The 20236-nt window shown below is 32.0% G+C and overlaps 1 protein-coding gene across 1 annotated transcript in view; it reads right to left on the reverse strand.

Annotated features, from left to right (window-relative positions):
- Nucleotides 1-1053: 1053 nt before the first annotated feature.
- The window catches only part of LOC126883112 (endoplasmic reticulum metallopeptidase 1-like), a 131122-nt gene continuing 111939 nt past the window's right edge, over nucleotides 1054-20236 (reverse strand). The window contains exons 8-11 of the mRNA XM_050648359.1: nucleotides 16276-16616; nucleotides 11741-12059; nucleotides 7655-7830; nucleotides 1054-1243 (exon numbers count right to left, since the gene is read on the reverse strand). Coding sequence (XP_050504316.1) covers nucleotides 1079-1243; nucleotides 7655-7830; nucleotides 11741-12059; nucleotides 16276-16616 — 1001 coding nt within the window. The 3' untranslated portion in view covers nucleotides 1054-1078. The remainder of the gene's footprint in view (nucleotides 1244-7654; nucleotides 7831-11740; nucleotides 12060-16275; nucleotides 16617-20236) is intronic.

Genomic DNA, 20236 nt, shown 5'->3' on the forward strand with positions numbered 1-20236 from the left:
CGAGCTCACAGCGTATAGCTTCTGCGAGACGTAAAAATAAGACATTTAAGGTCAAAAAGTCTTCTTCTTCTTCTTTTTTTTTTTTCTCGGAATGTTATTTTATGCGATTTTACAGAGATTTGGTGTTTATTTAAAAATTTGCATTTTCTATCGTAAAGTATCAATGTAAAAAATAATATTTTAATAGAAGGGACTCAAAAATGTCATTATAAGGAATTATAACAAGTCATTTTAATTCAAAACACGTTTTTGATCAAATTTTAGTGTAGAAAGCATTAAAATACCGTTTTACATTTTCCTCCATTCCCAAAATACATCATATTCGATTTGGCTGAAAATTTGCCCACAGATAGCCAAAACATAGGTCTTTAAGTGGTTAAAAGGATTTGAATAATTTTACAATACAAAAAAAGTTACATGCAATAATATCAGACTCAAAAGTATATTAGTCCAATCGGGATAGCATATTACCTTGCATGCCGAGCTGCCCAAAATTTTATTTTTCTAATCTTTAGGGGAGTCAATGGTAGTCTAAATTTAAAACATTTTGAGAAAAAAAAAAGAAAAAGACAATTCGACCTTAAATATCTTATTTTTACATTCCGCAGATGCTATACACCAATTTTCAGACAAATCGGAGATCCAAAGGTTTTTTTGATCAAAAATTGAATGATTTGAAATGGAATCACCCTTCAACTATGCGTATGAATTTTTTGAAATTTTTAAATGGTTTGCAACTCACCGAAAAAAAAGTAATAAAATCGAAAAAATGGTGTTTTTGAGGAAGGGGTGGGGGAGGGGTGGCAGGAATTGTGGGAGTAAGGGGCTTTTTGCTTATCTTAACGACGCCGACGTATCCTTCATATCGGGGGATCTTAAGGGTAAAGGTGCAGAAATAACAAAGAAGTTTTCAGAAAGACCTACAACAACGTTGTAAGAATATAAATCAAACATTTTACAACGTGAGCTTCATTATTTTACAGCCACACCTCGTATTATCTCTTCAACGTCCCCGTATATATTAAATGAATGACTTCCATTAAAATTCCAGTATTAATTGTTAAATGATATATATTTCCTAAATAATCCACGATTCGTACGAGGCCGTCCAATAGTTTATAGCCGTCCATGATGGAAATTCGTTGATGAACTTTTTGAATTCTTTCGTAGCTTTCCCCGGACCGAAGAGGTAGTGGGATGTCACTGCCAGGTCCATTATAGGTCCTTTGTGTTCACTCGGTACCTAAAAGAGATAACTATGTATAAAAAGGTAACAAAAACGAATAAAAGAGTTGGAGACCAACAATGAATGTTGAATGTAGAAAAGTAAATAGTGAAACAGGTGTTGGCATTCTTTTCTTCGCTTTCTGTGTCTCTCTTAAAGTGTATTGCCTTTTGTGACGCTCCCTTCATTTCTCCTTCCCTACATTTCTCTCTGCCCCCTCTATATCTCTTCCCTATATATTTATGTATCCTTCTTTATTTCTCCCTTTACATCTGTCTACTTCTCGATCACTATTATTCTGTCTAGTTTTTGCTTTCTTTTACTTGCTTTCAATTTATATAACAATAATTCTCTATTTTTTTTTCTCTGCACGTCTCACTCCCTTTTTCTTTACTTCTCTCTATATTTAGGCACCTTTTTTATGTCTCTCTTCACTTCTGTCGTAACCTCCATTTATATTATTCTCTCTTGTATTCGCTTACTACTTAGCATATTTTTTGCTCGCTTATAATTTACAGGCTGTTATTTTACACTATTTATTACTCTTTTATAATTCGCTCTTCTTTTCCCCCTATCTTATTTATTGTATACCACTTTCAATCTCTATTCGCTTGTGTCCATTCTGTTTATCGCTTTCTAGTTCTTCTGTTTTCTTTCTGACAGGCTCTCACGTTTTCTCACTTTTCTCCAGTATTTATTTATTACTTAGAATATCTAGCCTTCTATTTCTCCATTACAACTGTTCCTCTTTTGTTTTCTATCTCATTCTTCTACATTTTTCTATCGCTCTGTTCATTCTATTTATAGTAAGATGTCTTTCACATTATCTTTCTTTACCTTTTATCTATTTCCACATGGCCATTTATGTATTTGCTCTATGTTTCAGTAGCTTACTTCCCTACTCCTTATTTCTCTATTTTGATCTCTATTTCTGTTTTTCAAATGAAGAGTAATCGTTGAACAACACATTAAAATAATTAAAATAAACCCAGGGCTTAGCCTCTGGTCATTGTATTTGTGCTAAGCCCTGGGTTTATTTTAATTATTATAATGTGTTGTTCAACGATTACTCTTCATTGACGTTGAGACGAAAGCTCTGATGATGGCATTTTGAAATGCTGAAAGAACTTAGCCGATTTTTAATAAAGTTTTTACAAACTATCAGTTTTTTGAAAACACACCCGTTTGCCATTTTGATTTATATAGAAGTGTGTACAAGTCATACCGTCTTTTTCTATTTTCGAATACTTCTTTACCTTCTTTGCGTTCCAATTTTCTCTCTAGATTTCCCTCTCCCTATTTATCACTTGTTTCATATCGTTTACCTATCGTTTCGATTTGTCCCAATTTCTAACGATTTCTCTCAAGTAATGCCTCTCTTTCTTTATTATTTCCCTTCCCATTCTCCCTATCAATATCAACCCTTCTATTCCTCTCAACGTTCCTGCTCCACTTTTCTCTATTTTTTCTGTCTATATTTCTGTATCTCAACTTATTTCTGTCTATTTATAGTATTCTATTATTCAATTCAGTTTTAGCTTTCTATTGCTCATTCCCTATGTCTTTTTTGAATATTCTAGCCCTTTTTCTCCCTCTATACCCTATATTATATGCAATTACATTTACTTATCTTTTAATTACATATTTCTTATTTTCTATTGATATATCTCCTGATAAGCGTTTATCTTTATTTCTCTCCTGTGATGACTACTTGTACTATCCCCTTCCATGTCTTTTTTCTCTTGAAAAACTATCTCTCTATCTAACATACAGGGTGAGTCATGAGGAACTGTACATATTCCTACCTCGTATAGAGGCTCCTATGGGGAATAACAAATGACCATTAAAAAGTGTCTGCTCCCATTGTTTAATAATATACAGGGCGAGTTTCGGATTTTGACAGAAATTTCTATTCGTCATAATTTTTGAACGGTCAGATCGATGTATCTCTTATTTTGGTCAATCGTTACACTATTACCACCCAATCAACTGATTTAGTCAAACTAGAAAAAATCAGGTCCGGCTTTAAAAAAATTACTTCGTTTGGGTCTTAGAATAAATTTCACCCTGTATATGCTTTTTGAAAACTCTAATATAAATTTTACAAATTAGACAAATAGGCAATTAAAATGGCAAATTTATTTTTTCCCCACACGATTACTTAATTTTTTATAAAAAAATCAAATTTTACTATGAATTAAAAATTTGATAAAAATAATAAACTTAAAGATAAAACCCATAACTAAATTAAAATTCATGGTGACGTTTCAATTATTACTTTAATCATCGTCAGAATAATAAGCTTCTTGAGCGGATGCTTTTAAATAATTTTAAAGGAACAAACATAATTAATGAAAACGTAAAAATGACATTGACAATCATTGGGTTAAGTTAATAATTTCAAACACGCCATGTCTTGTTTCGTGTTTAAGGGTGGTTTCAAAAGAAATATGGATAATGCCTCCTTGATGCTGAGTTCTGTTGGAGAACTTGCATGACCAATGATTGAGAAGTCCTTACGACTAATAGGGTGGTTAGAATCAGTCATATGTTGGAATACTGCTGAATTTGGAACTGTTCTTGATCGTCTTCCTAAGTGAGGAGTGATACCTAAGTGTTCGCAACATCTGACATTAAAGTGACGTCGAGTCTTCCCGACGTACGTAGCTACACAGCTACTACATTTGAATTGGTATATAATGTTAGATGCGAGATCACTAGGAATCATGTCTTTCACATGGAAACGAGATCCTATCCTTTCCAAAGTCGTGAAAGCAAATCTTAATTCTATAGAGGGAAATGCTTTTTTAATTATTCTACGGATGTTGCGTCGGATTTGTAAGCTGTGGTAACCAGTATATGGAAGTTTGATATAGATCTTTTCTTTGATTTCTTCTACTTTGTTGTTTGGTTGGAATTTGTTATTGAAAAAACGTCTGATGTATCTTTCTAAGAAGTTCAACGAAAAACCATTTTTACTTAAGATCATCTTTATGTTTTCTAATTCTTCATGTAGGAATTGCCAGGTTGAACAGATAGTGAAAGCGCGGTGAACAAGTATATTGATTAAACTTGTTTTGTATTTGTTGGGAATGAAGCTATCTGCGTTTATATACAGGCCGGTGAAGGTTGGTTTTCTGTATATTGAAGTGGAAAAACCTGAAGGTGATCTGAATATGTTAATTCCTAAGAAGGGCAGATTTCCATTGATTTCAATTTCACTAGTAAATTTCATATTGTGGTGTTTCTGGTTGAGATAATCTAAAAAATGTTGAATGTGATCGGTATGTTTGAAGATGAGAAAAATATCATCCACGTATCGTCTATAAAGAAGTGGCTTAAAATCAATTGGACAGTCAGCTAACCATGTTTTCTCATGGTGACATAGAAAAGTGTTCGCGAAAACTGGTCCTAAAGGAGAGCCCATTGCAACGCCATCTATTTGTCTATACACTTTTCCGTCAAAACTGAATAGACATTCTTTGGCAGCTAATGTCAGTAGTTCTTTAAATTTTGACTGCTTCATTCCTAAAAAGCTTGAATTGGAACTTGGAAAAAGTGAATTTATCAACATAATAATAAATTCACTTTTTCCAAGTTCCAATTCAAGCTTTTTAGGAATGAAGCAGTCAAAATTTAAAGATCTACTGACATTAGCTGCCAAAGAATGTCTATTCAGTTTTGACGGAAAAGTGTATAGACAAATAGATGGCGTTGCAATGGGCTCTCCTTTAGGACCAGTTTTCGCGAACACTTTTCTATGTCACCATGAGAAAACATGGTTAGCTGACTGTCCAATTGATTTTAAGCCACTTCTTTATAGACGATACGTGGATGATATTTTTCTCATCTTCAAACATACCGATCACATTCAACATTTTTTAGATTATCTCAACCAGAAACACCACAATATGAAATTTACTAGTGAAATTGAAATCAATGGAAATCTGCCCTTCTTAGGAATTAACATATTCAGATCACCTTCAGGTTTTTCCACTTCAATATACAGAAAACCAACCTTCACCGGCCTGTATATAAACGCAGATAGCTTCATTCCCAACAAATACAAAACAAGTTTAATCAATATACTTGTTCACCGCGCTTTCACTATCTGTTCAACCTGGCAATTCCTACATGAAGAATTAGAAAACATAAAGATGATCTTAAGTAAAAATGGTTTTTCGTTGAACTTCTTAGAAAGATACATCAGACGTTTTTTCAATAACAAATTCCAACCAAACAACAAAGTAGAAGAAATCAAAGAAAAGATCTATATCAAACTTCCATATACTGGTTACCACAGCTTACAAATCCGACGCAACATCCGTAGAATAATTAAAAAAGCATTTCCCTCTATAGAATTAAGATTTGCTTTCACGACTTTGGAAAGGATAGGATCTCGTTTCCATGTGAAAGACATGATTCCTAGTGATCTCGCATCTAACATTATATACCAATTCAAATGTAGTAGCTGTGCAGCTACGTACGTCGGGAAGACTCGACGTCACTTTAATGTCAGATGTTGCGAACACTTAGGTATCACTCCTCACTTAGGAAGACGATCAAGAACAGTTCCAAATTCAGCAGTATTCCAACATATGACTGATTCTAACCACCCTATTAGTCGTAAGGACTTCTCAATCATTGGTCATGCAAGTTCTCCAACAGAACTCAGCATCAAGGAGGCATTATCCATATTTCTTTTGAAGCCACCCTTAAACACGCAACAAGACGTGGCGTGTTTGAAATTATTAACTTAACCCAATGATTGTCAATGTCATTTTTACGTTTTCATTAATTATGTTTGTTCCTTTAAAATTATTTAAAAGCATCCGCTCAAGAAGCTTATTATTCTGACGATGATTAAAGTAATAATTGAAACGTCACCATGAATTTTAATTTAGTTATGGGTTTTATCTTTAAGTTTATTATTTTTATCAAGTTTAAGGGTGTGTCCTTATCTACATAAATTAAAAATTTGGTAAAGTGAACCATAGATTTAAAAAAATTTACTTTTATTACAAAAATAATTTTTTTTAAGCAAATATTTAATTTATGTTACCACCCAGTCAACTGATTTAATTAAACTAGAAAAAAATCAGGTCCGGCTTTAAAAAATTAGTTCGTTTGGGTCTTAGAAAAAATTTCCCCCTGTATACGCTTTTTGAAAAGTCTAATATGAATTTTACAAATAAGACAAATGGGCAATTAAAATGGCATATTTATTTTTTCCCCACACGATTACTTAATTTGTTATAAAAAAATCAAATTTGACTATGAATAATTATTAAAAGTTTGGTAAAGTGAACCATAGATTTAAAAAAATTAATTTTTATTACAAGAATTAATTTTTTTTGAACAAATATTTAATTTATGTTACCACCCAATTAACTGATTTATTCAAACCAGAAGAAATCAGGCCCGGATTTAAAAAATTAGTTCGTTTTGGTCTTAGAAAAAATTTTACCCTGTATACGCTTTTTGAAAACTCTATTATGAATTTTACAAATTAGACAAATAGGCAATTAAAATGGCTTATTTATTTTTTCCCCACACGATTACTTAATTTTTTATTAAAAAATCAAAGTCAAAATAGAAGACTATAAAAATTGTTGTAGACTTGTCTTCTTCTCGTAAAAGTTATGAATTTTTAAAAATAAACGGTGCAGATTCGTGAATTGCAAAGTTAAATCGCAAAAATTAAGTGAAAAAATTTAAAATTTGCTTATTTGATCACGTCTAGGTTAAACTATTGAGTCAAAGAGAAATGTGTGGCGAGTTTTAGATCTAGACGTGTTATAGAAAAAAAAAAATGGTGCATCTTTTAATTTTAAGAAAAACGTTGTTTATTTTTTTATTTTTATGGAAAAATTGCGTTTTTGAGAAATTTGATTTTTTAATAAAAAATTAAGTAATCGTGTGGGGAAAAAATAAATATGCCATTTTAATTGCCTATTTGTCTAATTTGTAAAGTTTATCTCTTGTATTAGAGTTTTCAAAAAGCGTATACAGGGTGAAATTTTTTCTAAGACCAAAACGAACTAATTTTTTAAAGCCGGACCTGATTTTTTCTAGTTTGAATAAATCAATTGATTAGGTGGTAATAGTGTAACGATTGACCAAAATAAGAGACACATCGATCTGACCGTTCAAAAATTATGACGAATACAAGTTTCTGTCAAAATGCGAAACTCGCCCTGTATATTATTAAACAATGAGAGCAGATACTTTTTAATGGTCATTTGTTATTCCCCATAGGGGCCTCTATACGAGGTAGGAGTATGTACAGTTCCTCATGACTCACCCTGTATATATCAATGATTTTCTACATCAGAAATCTTTGTTGTTCACTTTTTCCAAGCCACCTGTTCTTCCTGCTCGATGTTAATAGTTGGTTTTTAAACGTTTCGAACAAAACTAAGTGCTTACCTTAAAATCTATTGTAACTGTTATTGGCACAGGTTCCAGACCGTAGGCATAATAGATGAAGTAAGTTTTTCTTCCGTTCCAAAGAGGTCCGGCCAAAGGTTCTTGCGTGGGTAGACTCCAATCGGCAATTTCGACACCAGGCACCGGAGAAATCATTACTCCAATATGTGTAGGACCTATGTAAAAAAAAGTGTCATTATGTGGCGACATAAAGCGGCAAAAATTTGAATTAGAGAATGTAGGGAAACAAAAAAATATAGCATTTAGTTAAATAGTTATAAATATTGTAAATAATATTAGATAAGGCATAATAAGGTACCATAATGTTAAAAAGTAAGTGCAAACAATACTGTCCTGTACCGTGAGGCAGTAATTATCGTTCGGAAGCAATAAGTATGTGCACTTTTTTCCTCGAGATAAAAATGTACAATTTCGTTGGGCTCGTCAATTAAAAATTGAGAAATCGATAAGTGGTATGATGTATGATGGGTATGTTCACAACATTTTTTTGTCTACAGATTTTTTTCGAGTAAGTTTTCTAAACAAAATTGCAACATTTATTATGTACCTAATATACAGGGTGTCCCGAAAAGATTGGGTCATAAATTATACCACACATTCTGGGGTCAAAAATAGTTCGATTGAACCTAACTTACCTCAGTACAAATGTGTTCATAAAAAAAGTTACAGCCCTTCGAAATTACAAAATGAAAATCAATTTTTTTCAATATATTGAAAACTATTAGAGATTTTTTTATTGAAAATGGACACGTATCTTTCTTATGGCAGGTACATCTTAAAACAAAATTATTAGGGGAGTGCATATAGATTTTCACTTCGGAAAAAATCAAACAAGATAGAACTTTTTGTAATTTCATTAAGAAATGTTTAATAAACAACATATCAAAAAGTTCTACTCGAGAAGTGGGTGCTTCATTTTTTATTAAACAAATGAACTACGAAATTAGATGTTTTTTAAATAACTCCGAAAATATAAATTCTACAAAAAAACTGATTTGACCATTGAAAAATTCAGAAAATTTTACAAAAAAAACCTTCTATAAAGAATTTTCTAAAATTAAATCTGTATCTTCTATATTTTTTTAATTATAACGCTAAAGTCACCCTTCTCACAAACATTGGCGCACTGTAAACTAACGTATGGCGAAGTGCATGGTTGAGTATTTTAATGTAATTCTTTAACTAATGGATCAAATGAAATTTTACAAATTGAACATGAAAGAAGAATAATTAAGCTATCTTATAGTTATAATAGAAATAAATAAAATGTATGGGCATAACTACGGTGTGGGCGGAAAGTGAGCCTTACATGAATTTTGTTTAAAAATGATTTAAAAATGTGTAACTAATACAGTTTTTCTTATAAAACTCTCAGTTTTGCACAACTTACCTTTCAAGCATCTTACTAAATGATGTTTCGTTCAAAAAAAATCTCAAAAATTTAATTCAAATGATATGAAGTCTCAAAAAATGTAGTTTTTGAAATCTTCGTAGTTTTATAGAATTAGCACCACTTTAAGACGGTATTACTCAAGTTTGAACAGATCTATTACAGTTTTATAAGTGCTTTTTTAAAGCTTAGGATGTAGTCTCTAAAATGCACTAAATTATTTTACTTTAGAAATGAAATAAACTATTTCTTTTTAAGAAAATTAAGAAAGATAACAAAAATGTAATACAAAAACCGAAAATTACCAGCTAAAAAAATGTTTGTACAAAGTGATCAAAACTTTTTTCTGTAAAACTTACCTAAAATACATTTAATAATAAGCTTCAACAATAATAAATGTTCAGCAAAAAAAAATTTTTTAGCTCTTATACAGTATGTCTGCGTAACTTGGAACCTATTGATAACTTTTTTATTATCAGTTTTACGAAAAAAAGTTATTCTTTATAAAATACTCTGCATCGTATAAAATCTAAGATGCATTCATCAAATATAAAATTTAATTAATGTTATACGAGGTATGTCAAAAAATATGAATTTCACTCAAGAGTAAAGTACCATTACATTTCACAATATCGAAAATTGTTATTAAGAAAAGTTGTTTGGAATTAAAAAATTTGTTTTAGTGTTCAATTACATCCTTCTAATTAAAATATTGTGAATAATAAGGCACTTAACTCTTAAGAAAAATTCATATTTTTTACATACCTCGTATAAAATTAAAAAAGTTTGATGTCTGATGGTTGTATCTTAGATTTTAGACCAGGGAGAGCATTTTATGAAAAATAACTTTTTTTCGTAAAAGTGATAATAAAATAGTTATCATAATTGTAATAAAATGATGATGAGTATCCCTAATTTGAGAAAAAATTTAATTTTTTTTTTTCGATTAGAATGATGTAATTGTATATTTAGACATAGTTTCTAATTTCAAACAACTTTTCATAATATCATTTTTTGATATGCTGGAATATAAAGGTACTCTACTCTTTAACGAAATTCATATTTTTGACATAACTCGTATAAACTTGATAAAATTTGATATCTGATGGTTGAATTTTAGATTTTGGACTATTCAGAGTATTTCATTAAGAATAAGATTTTTTCGTAAAATTGATAATAAAACAGTTTTCCATGTGGTTCCTAGCTACGCAGACACACTGTATAAGAGCTTCTGTATAAGAATTTTCAAATTGCAATGCCATATTCGGATTCAGCATAAATAAAAACAAAATAGAAACATATTTGATCAAAGTAAAATGATGAATTTAACGATATTTTTAAAATTATTTATACAATACAATTGTTATTGTTTAAACAATTAATAAAAGATTAGCGGCCAAATCTGCGAGTAGAACTTTTTACTTTAACATGTATATAAACTAACAAAAAAAGTTTTAGAAAAATATAAGCTTGTTTGAATTTTTCCGAAACAATGCATGTTTTCGTTCTAATTGCACTCCCCTATATAGTGAAATTTGTCCACCCCATAAAAATTGTATGGGGGTTTTGTTCCCTTAAACCCCCCCAAACTTTTGTGTACGTTCTAAGTAATTCATTATTGTAGTACCGTCAGTTAGACAGCGTTTTTAAAACTTTTTTTCCCCTCAGTATTTTTTCGATAAGCCAGTTTTTATCGAGATGTGGCTTCTTTTTTAATATATTTACATAAAAATTTTATGGGGTTTTGTTTCTGTAAACCCCCAAATGTTTGTGTACGTTCCAATTAAACTATTATTGTGGTACCATTAGTTAAACACAGTGTTTTTAAAACTTTTTTGCCTCTTTCTCTTTTTTTTTATGTCACCTTCTATCGAGATGTGGCTTCTTTTTTAAAATATACCTGAAAATGTAAATTACAAATAAATTTTCAGATTATAACAGGTCTCTATAATCGTACTTAGCCTTATACAAATATGTGGTGGATTCAACAAATATGCAAAATATCTCAATAAACACTGGCTTATCGAAAAAGTACTAAGAGGCAACAAAGTTTTAAAAACATTGTATTTAACTAATGGTGCCACAATAATAATTTAATTGGAACGTACACAAAAGTTTTGGGGGATTTAAGTGAACAAAACCCCCATACAATTTTTATGGAGTGCACAAATTTCACTTTAATTTTTTTTAAAGATGCTGTTCCCATGAGAAAGCCGCAGGTCCATTTTCAATAAAAAATCTCTATAAGTTTTCGATATATGAAAAAAAATCGATTTTCATTTTGTAATTTCAAAGGGCTGTAACTTTTTTTGTGTGCATTATTGTATATAGGTAAGTGAGGTTCAATCAACGTATTTTTGACCACAGAATCTGTGGTATAATGTATGACCATTCTTTTCGGGACACCCTGTATATGTTACCGGCCAAACCCGATTTCAGAACAAACTAGTTTGACCTAGGCCAAACTAGTTTGACCCAAACGCGATAGGATAAACTAGTTTAGCCTTCGGTGAACATAAGAATCCATCGGTAAATTGGCTCTAAGTATTGCAGGAGCGGCGACGCACGAACGAACGAACGAACGGACAGACTTTACGAATTTATAAACGAAAAATTTTTGTTGAAAAGCTATCTACCCATCGCTGACTAAATAAACTTAATAAAGAAAATCTTACCATCAACTCTAATAGTAACTTTTTCGCCGACGCCAGTCTTTGTTCTATTCAAAATATTCATACTGACGGGTGTAAGGAGCACCGGTGGAGGTCCTGGCACCCAATGCGTTTTCCATATCATCGTCAGAACAGGTACAAGGTACGGTAGCCCGCAATACAAATAGCTTTCACAGTCTTTGGTAACCAACTCCGCATTTTGCATTTCACGAACGTGTCGGTCCACCGTATGTGGACTGTTGACGTCCATGTCGGCGATCCAATAGCCCGTGGACTCGTTCTGGATTTTTCCTGTTACATCGTGGAATGTTCTGTGAGTGTTCTACAAAACGATTCAAGATTTCTTTATTGCATACTCCTGTACATCCAACTTAATTAAGGGGACTTTTACTTCCTAAATTAAAAAAAAAACGATTTTTTTACGTAAAAACATTTTTTAGTTTCATAGAAATACTGTCCTAAAATTGTATTAAGAAATTCGAAATAGAAACTAAGTTATATCTGTATTTATAACGGTACCTAGCTGAGCTAAAAGTCGTTTGTAAAAAACAACGCGCGCGACGCCTAACATGTGCAACTGCAACTCGATTCTAAAACTTATAAAGCGAACACGTGTTTTATATCATTGAAATTTATCGAAAATTATTATATTTAAAATCGGAAAAAATGCCTGGATCTGGTTGTCATTTAAAACACAGTTTAAAGGTAATCATCACTTTACTGCAGAAAACAATACCGAATTACCCAGTTCCTTGGCAAAAAATTAAAATCTAGTAATACATTGAAATATCGACAAAGCTGTTATTCCTCAAGCCAATAGAAGGAGTAGCGAGACATCAAAAGAGGACAGAATTATATAAAAAAAAAAAGTTTGGACCGACCATTTACAGATTTTACTGGACAGTGAGAGCACCCAATATGCACCAGGAATCGCTGATTAGATCAGAAATAAATATGACCATTTTATTCGATAAAATAACAGTAAAAATACTATAAACGCGTTTTTCTCGAAATCCCATTTTTCAAAACTGTGACATTTTTCTCAAAATCTACTACACCAATCTCAGTAAACCAAAATTTTTTGATACTTCTTTATATTTTATATATGACTACTAATCATAAACCTCTAAAAAGTTGAAAAAAACCGCCCACCTTTTTAGTACAGGTGTAAATTCACCCCAAACGACGTTTTTCGAACCTCTTATAAAATCGCGTATAAAGGCCATATAAATATAAAAAAAATTAACTCTTTAAAGGTTTAAATCAAATCACTATGGTTGCGAAACCTAATTAGTCCAATCAAAGAACACAAAACTTTACGAAAACCTCAAAAAAAATAAAGGAATGAAAAAAATTGGTGAATAGGCAGTTGAAATTGTCTACTATTATATAAGAAAAGTTTACAATTCTACATCCCCTCCATTTTACGGAAATGGGGGGTATACCCCCTTTTCGGAGGTAAAAAATATACATTCGAAATAAGTCCGGAATTGGATAAAATGACTAATTCTAAGCAACTTTTGTTCTATAGAGTTTTTTCACTATTTCACTAAGTCAATACTTTTCGAGTTATTTGAGAGTGAATATCGCACTCTCAGTAATATAAGGGCTTAACTCAAAATTTGTGTTAACTGTGATTTTAAATGATAAGGGCACAAAATAAAATTCTCTACCGGTTAGCGTTGACAGAGGGAGAAAAATAACATGAATGGTTCGGTAAATATATTTGTGCCTCTCTCTCTCACTCTCCCCGGCCACCTCTGATTTTTACTGCTACAAGGGAGCAATCAGTAACATGTCTTTTTATGACGAAAATCCTGGTTAGTTTGTGTTTTAACATTTTGTATTATGTAGAATAGTATTTAGTTGAGCCGTTATATTATGCAAAATATAATAAATAAATGGGTCTAATTCATAATAGTTCGCTATTTTGCATAAACAGTGACAGGGCATTAATAATATAAGGCATCAAACTTAAACAGTTCCTTATTTCTGTTATGTTATTTTGTACTATATGGTCCTATATGTCTAACTTGAAAGTATTTTTTTCAATTACATGTAATTAATGGAATTTATTTAAATTAATGTTTTTTCTCACTGCTATTCATAGTGCAAGTATCAAATAACAAATCTACCAAATTTCGTATTTATAACTTAAATAATAAGCATGTTATTTGCAAAAATAGCTGTAATTTTGGAAACCAGAATCTAAACGCTATTTCCCAAAAATCTACCTTTTTAAATTGTGCCTCTATATTACTGAGGGTGTGATATGTTGAGTGAATATATTATGCATTTTTAAGAAAGAAAAACGTGTTTTTGGGCGGTTTTTCGCAAATAACTCAAAAAGTAACTTTTTTATCGAAAAACTGCTCTTAGCAAAAATATAGCTTACACAAAAGTGAAAAAAATGTTGTATGCATGAAGTCTGTACACCCAGTAGAAGCAGAGTTGTAGCTAACCAAAAGTAGGTTATTTTTCGTCAAATTCCAAATCGACTATTTCAACGTGAAATAACCAAAAAACGGAGCAGTATTCGGGGAAAATTCATTATAACTTTTTTAAAGCGTTTTAAAAAAGGTTTTTAAAGAAAATTATATCATTAAAAGTAAGTGAGTTACGCTCAAAATAATGTTGGTGCTGTTTATTTTTTGGTAAAATAATCGCGAAAATCACCCCCTAATTAGCATCCCAAATAAAATTAATCGTTACCGCTGCACAAGTTACTTTGTTTATGTATTCTTTGTATGATCTGTAAGTTTCATCGGTACAAAGTGCTTATTTTTGAAAAGGCTGTAGTTAAAATTGCTTGAACGAGTCACTAATTACGAGTTTATGCAAATTTTGAACAGCTATAGCATAACCAATTTTTGTCTAACAGGAAAACAAGAAATCCAAAATATTCAGAAAAGCAAAACAATCATTTTATTACTCTTTGAGATTTTTGGTATTACTAATAATTTTTAAGTTATTTTGAACAAAAATTGGAATTTTTTTCAAAACTAATTTTTTTTATTTTAAAACCAATTTTTTTCAAAAAGGAGCACTTTGAACCAATGAAACTTATAGATCATATTATAAACAATACATAAGTAAAGTAACCTGTGAAGCGGTAACGATTAATTTTATTTTAATGCTAATTAGGCGGTGATTTTCGCAATTCTTTTTACCAAAAAATAAAAGGGACCAACAATATTTTGAGCGTAACTCACTTACTTTTAATGTTCGAAGTTTTTTTTAAAACAAAAATAAACCCTTTTTAAACACTTTAAAAAAGTTGTAATGAGTATTCCCCGAATAGTGCTCCGTTTTTTTTTTGTTATTTCACGTTGAAATATTCGATTTGAAATTTGACGAAGAAGAACTTACTTTTCATTAGCTATATTACATGTGAAATAGATAAAAATGATGTTCGGGATCGGTAATTTAGGAAAATTTCAGAAAATTTTTTTTTCAAGTAGAAGGCTGTTATTGCCTATTTGAATATGGGTTTTAATTACAAATAACTTTTCATAATAAAATTTTTGATATTTTGAAATATAAAGGTAGTTTGCTCTTGAGCGAAATTCATATTTTTTGACATACCTCGTATACTGTTGACAAAATTTGATATCTGATGATTGCATCTTAGGTTCTAGACTATGCAGAGCACTTTATAAAGAATGACTTTTTTTCGTAAAATTGATATTAAAAAAGTTTCCCATATGGTTCCAAGTTACGCAGACACCCTGTATAATAATAGACAATTTCAACTACCTGTGCCCAAATTTTCATCCTACCTTTATTTTTTTTTTGTCAGATTGTTCTTTGATCGGGCTAAATGACGAAAAAGATAAAACCCAACTCAGGATATTCGAGAGAAAGGTACTGAGAAAAGTATATGGTCCGGTGTAAGAGGAAGACAGCACATGGAGAATCACGAGAAACGACGAGATTAACGAATTGAATGACGGGTATGATATTGTAAGATTTGTGAAAAGTCAAAGACTGTCATGGCTGTGACATGTCACACAAGATAGATCTAAATGAAAGAACATAGCCAGGCAGGCAAAGATCCATCCAGGGTTATGATGCCTAGGGAATAAGAAGATATACACGACTACTAATAATAAACCTCTAAAAAGTTAAGAAAAACCGCTCACCTTATTAGTAAAGGCGTAAATTCACCCAAAAAATTCAGACTTTTTTCGAACCTATTATAAAATCGCATATAAAGGCAATATAGATAAAAAAATTTACTTTTTAAAGGTTTATTTATTAGTTTTAGGTCTCACAAATTGAATCACGTTGTAATTTAAAAAAAAATGTTAAAGAGATGCAGAAAAGTGTCTCCCAAATTAAAATGCATATTTTGGAAGATGCCCACTACAGTATTAAAAAACAACCAAAAGTACCAAAAAAATTTTTTGTGTACCTCGAAACCCTCTTAACAAACCCCTTGTATAACAAACTATTAAATGTAATGAATTAAAAAATATTTAAAAATTGTCTTTTTTCCAATTTAAAAAGTAAAAGTTCTCTTAATTGCCCACACTTACCGCAATCATAAACCTTTGCGGGGCTAAAGCTCCCGGTTCTCCAGAGTACGGGAATCCTAGAGGTGTAAGTATTAGTAGAGCCAACGATAACAGAAACAGTCCGGTCAACAGACTGAAGATCCTTTCGATCCCTCTCACCAATATCCCCAAGGGCACTACGAAAGTGAATAAATTAGCGAACATAGACGTCACTAGGACAGCAATTGCGAATTCTGCGTGGCTTCCTGATCCGGCTCTACCAGTTATTGGTATGAAGAGGTACAGGGCTCCGATGATAAGGTAGAAGCACTGCACGAACGGAAGGCCGAATACGGAGATGTGGAGGAGGAGCCATTTTGAACCTAAAATATTTAAGGGGATTCATGTATGTCACATACACACAACCAAATTTATATGGAATCATCTGATGTTTCTTATTACTTCAAGCGAATTTAAACAAAAACCAACATACGAAGTCAAGCAATATTTATTTTTAAGCAATTTAATCACCAATACATAAAAATTAAAGAAAACAATAAAGTTTTTAGGAGTTCGGTTCTGCATCGATAACTATAATGTTGTACTCAATGTGGGCGACGAATATTTTTAATATTAACAAAGTTTAATATAAGTTATAAATTGTGAATCTCAGTGATATATTGAAATAAACTGTAAGTGTACAAACTCTTTACATAATATCCAGTTAAATTGGCATTAAAGCCAGCAAATTGCAATTATTTGTTATTGTTGTCAATAAACAAATCCAGTTTTACCAGCAAAATAACCACTTTTAGTAAAGACCGATATACCTGTTTTAGCAGGTGTACAGGGTCGGACTTACTTTTCACTTAACGTTTATCGAAATGAATTCAAATATGGAATAACACAACAGTTCTACAATTCAAGACCACCAAAGTCAAATAAACGCATCACAATCATACTCTTTGGCAGCGTCGAAAATGCAATTTCCTTTAAAGCAGCAAGCAATTATCTTTAGTGCTTTAGAAAACCCCAAACTTCAAGACTACCTTCTCCCACTTGGAAATATAATTGAACCGAAAAATATAATCTTCTCTTCTAGATTATCTAATAATCGCATATGTATGTATTTATCCAATAAACAAATAGTGGATGATTTTATGAATAATCATGGTCAAATAGAAATACAAGGTGAAATTGTCAGAGGAAGAAGGTTAGTTACACCAGCGAAACGACTTGTGCTCTCCAACGTATGTCCTTCAATACCGCTCGACTTGATAATCAATGAGTTACAAAAAATCGGCAAGTTCCTGTCTCCCCCATGACATTCCTCAAAATTAGTGCTTCTATGCCTGAGTACAATCACATCCTTAGTTTTCGAAGACAAATATATATCAGTCCTCGCAGTCTAACACTACCAGAGTCATTTACTCTTGTTTTTGACAACACGCTATATAGAATATTCATTTCTCAAGACAGTCTAGTTTGCTTTAGCTGCAAGAAGTCAGGTCACATTGCATCACAGTGCTCCGGACCACTAGCTCAACTAATCCCCAACCAAAACAATGAAGCATCGGTATCCAGTGCAACAAATATATTTTTGCAAGAACCTAATGAGACAAACCATTCTCAGTGTGAACAAATATCTATTTCTAGTGTCCCGGAGATACCGAACAAAGTAGATGCATCAAATAAGGACAGTCACATAATTAATCAACCAAAACGTAACTTTGATGAAATTATTTCACCTGAAGCAGATCCATCTTCAAAAGAATGTAACATTTTTCCACCACCTAAAGTCCACGCAAAATCTAAAAAAGCTAAAATTAGTTCAGCAAGCACTTCTGAATGCTCATTTTATCTCTTACTTGACCCTGCTAAAAACTTCATAGAAAATCACCCTCTACCTTTCCCTCTAAACTGTGATCAACTTAACATGCTCCTAACGAATATCACGGGATCAACAGATCCTACAGCCACGATTCAAGAATATACCACAGACCTATCAGCTTTGTTCCATATGCTCAGTCAAGTTTACCCCCATTTAAAGGAAAGATCCATAAAACGTAAATTCGCCTCCATAAAGAAAAAAATCTATAGTTATCTTGGCAGTGAGGCATCGGACTGGGAAAGTGACGGATCTCAATTAAGCCAACATTAAAATTCAAGTCTCTACTTCAGTGGAATATTGATGGATTTTTCCATCGTCTTGCTATGCTCCAACATCTAATTGGTGAAAAATCGAGAAAATTTCAGAAGAATCCACTTCCTGTGGATACCATCTCATATAGGTATAGAAGGGAATGAAGAAGCAGATACTAGTGCGCGTAACGCTATCACCAGTGACCCATCAGAAACAGAGTGTCGGAGTATCGCAGGCGATCTAAAAGTTTATTTCAAAAATAGGGTGTTGAGTGCGTGGAATCGGGAGTGGAATGACTCTAGTTCTAAACTCAGAACCATCAAAAGTGACATTTTTTCATGGAAGTCCACTGCCAGGAGTAGAAGATGCCAAACTATTATTACACGTCTACGACTTGGACACTGTAGGTATACTCACGCCTATCTCTTCTCAAATAGTGAACCTACAAAATGCGAAACATGCAATATTGGGACCGTGCAAGTTCGGCAAAGCGACCCCTATTTCTACGCTCTGTACTATTATTCGCACTTCTAATTATATTGGCCAATTATATTAGTCCTGGTTACTGGATAATTGTCAAGGCCATAGTCCAAAAAAAATAATAAGAAGAAAAAATAAGATTCAGGTTATGTTATGAAAACATCAACAATTGTATGTAGTAAATAAAATTAGTTATTAAAATGCAGTACTGCAAGCAAAATACAATTAATTAAATTTACCTTTATATAATAATTACATATCATATCAATATTGTGGAGCAATATATAATTTTTCTGCTTCATTGACAGAAGGTATGAAATATACGTCAATTTGACAATTTCAATTGACAATATGAATTATTTAAGATAGTTGCAATATTTCTCCGCGACTCGCGCAGGGTCGTTTCTCGTTTCCCTTTCCAAGTACTTGCACACCGCGAATAGTAGACAGTATAAAGCACGTCTTGATAGATTGTCTTAAATATGCAAATCAAAGACAGTTTTACAATTTTACAAATAACCTGAAAGCACTCCTCAACAAAAATTTAGTTCCGGACAATATTGTGTTACTTAAAATGTATAAATGTTACAACTGTTCAATTGTTCACAAATTGTAATTAATTGTTACAATGATTAATTGTTAGAAAATGTTAAATTTAATATTACAAATTTTACAGGGATGGGATGCGATGTCGCTAATAACCTTTGGGTGGATGCGACTTTGTCTTTTTAAATAAAAAAAAGTTTTAAAATAACAAATTGAAACTATTTGTTTTAAAGTCAATAGCATACAAAAATTCAATGTAGAACGAATAATGTTTAAATTGTTTTTATTTATTTATGTTTTTGAGTAGTCGGTCTTACCACCCTAGACCTTATGCAAGCTTCAATTTGCATGGACACGGTCCTAATCAAATTGTCACTATTTTGTTACGGTAGGTTGTTCCATTCTTCGAGAACAGTTTGTACTAGCCGTGCGGTGCTGTATGGATAATCTGGGAGAGCTCTAATTTTTCTTTTAAACATATCCCGCAAATACTGTATAGGGTTAAGGTCGGGTGAGCAAGCAGGCCACTCCAGAAGAGTGATATCTTCTGCTGCAAGGAAGTCGGTAGTCACTCTGCTACTATCATGCATGAAAATTAAATTTTCTTCCATTGCACCTCTCCAGCGCCTAACTACAGATTATAGAATCAAATCAACTTACCTGCGAGATGTTTTTGGTTGGAGGAAAATTGAAGGAATTTTTTATCGATCATAATGCCTTCCCCGAATATGACACTTTCTCCTTTATATTATATGTGAACAGCTCTGGCAGTTTACCGGCTTGTTTGTCTTCCTCGCACTCTAAGAACACGAACTCGTCGGTCATTTGACTTTA

The sequence above is a fragment of the Diabrotica virgifera genome, chromosome 4 (assembly GCF_917563875.1).
Source record: "Diabrotica virgifera virgifera chromosome 4, PGI_DIABVI_V3a".
Lineage (NCBI taxonomy): Eukaryota > Metazoa > Arthropoda > Insecta > Coleoptera > Chrysomelidae > Diabrotica > Diabrotica virgifera.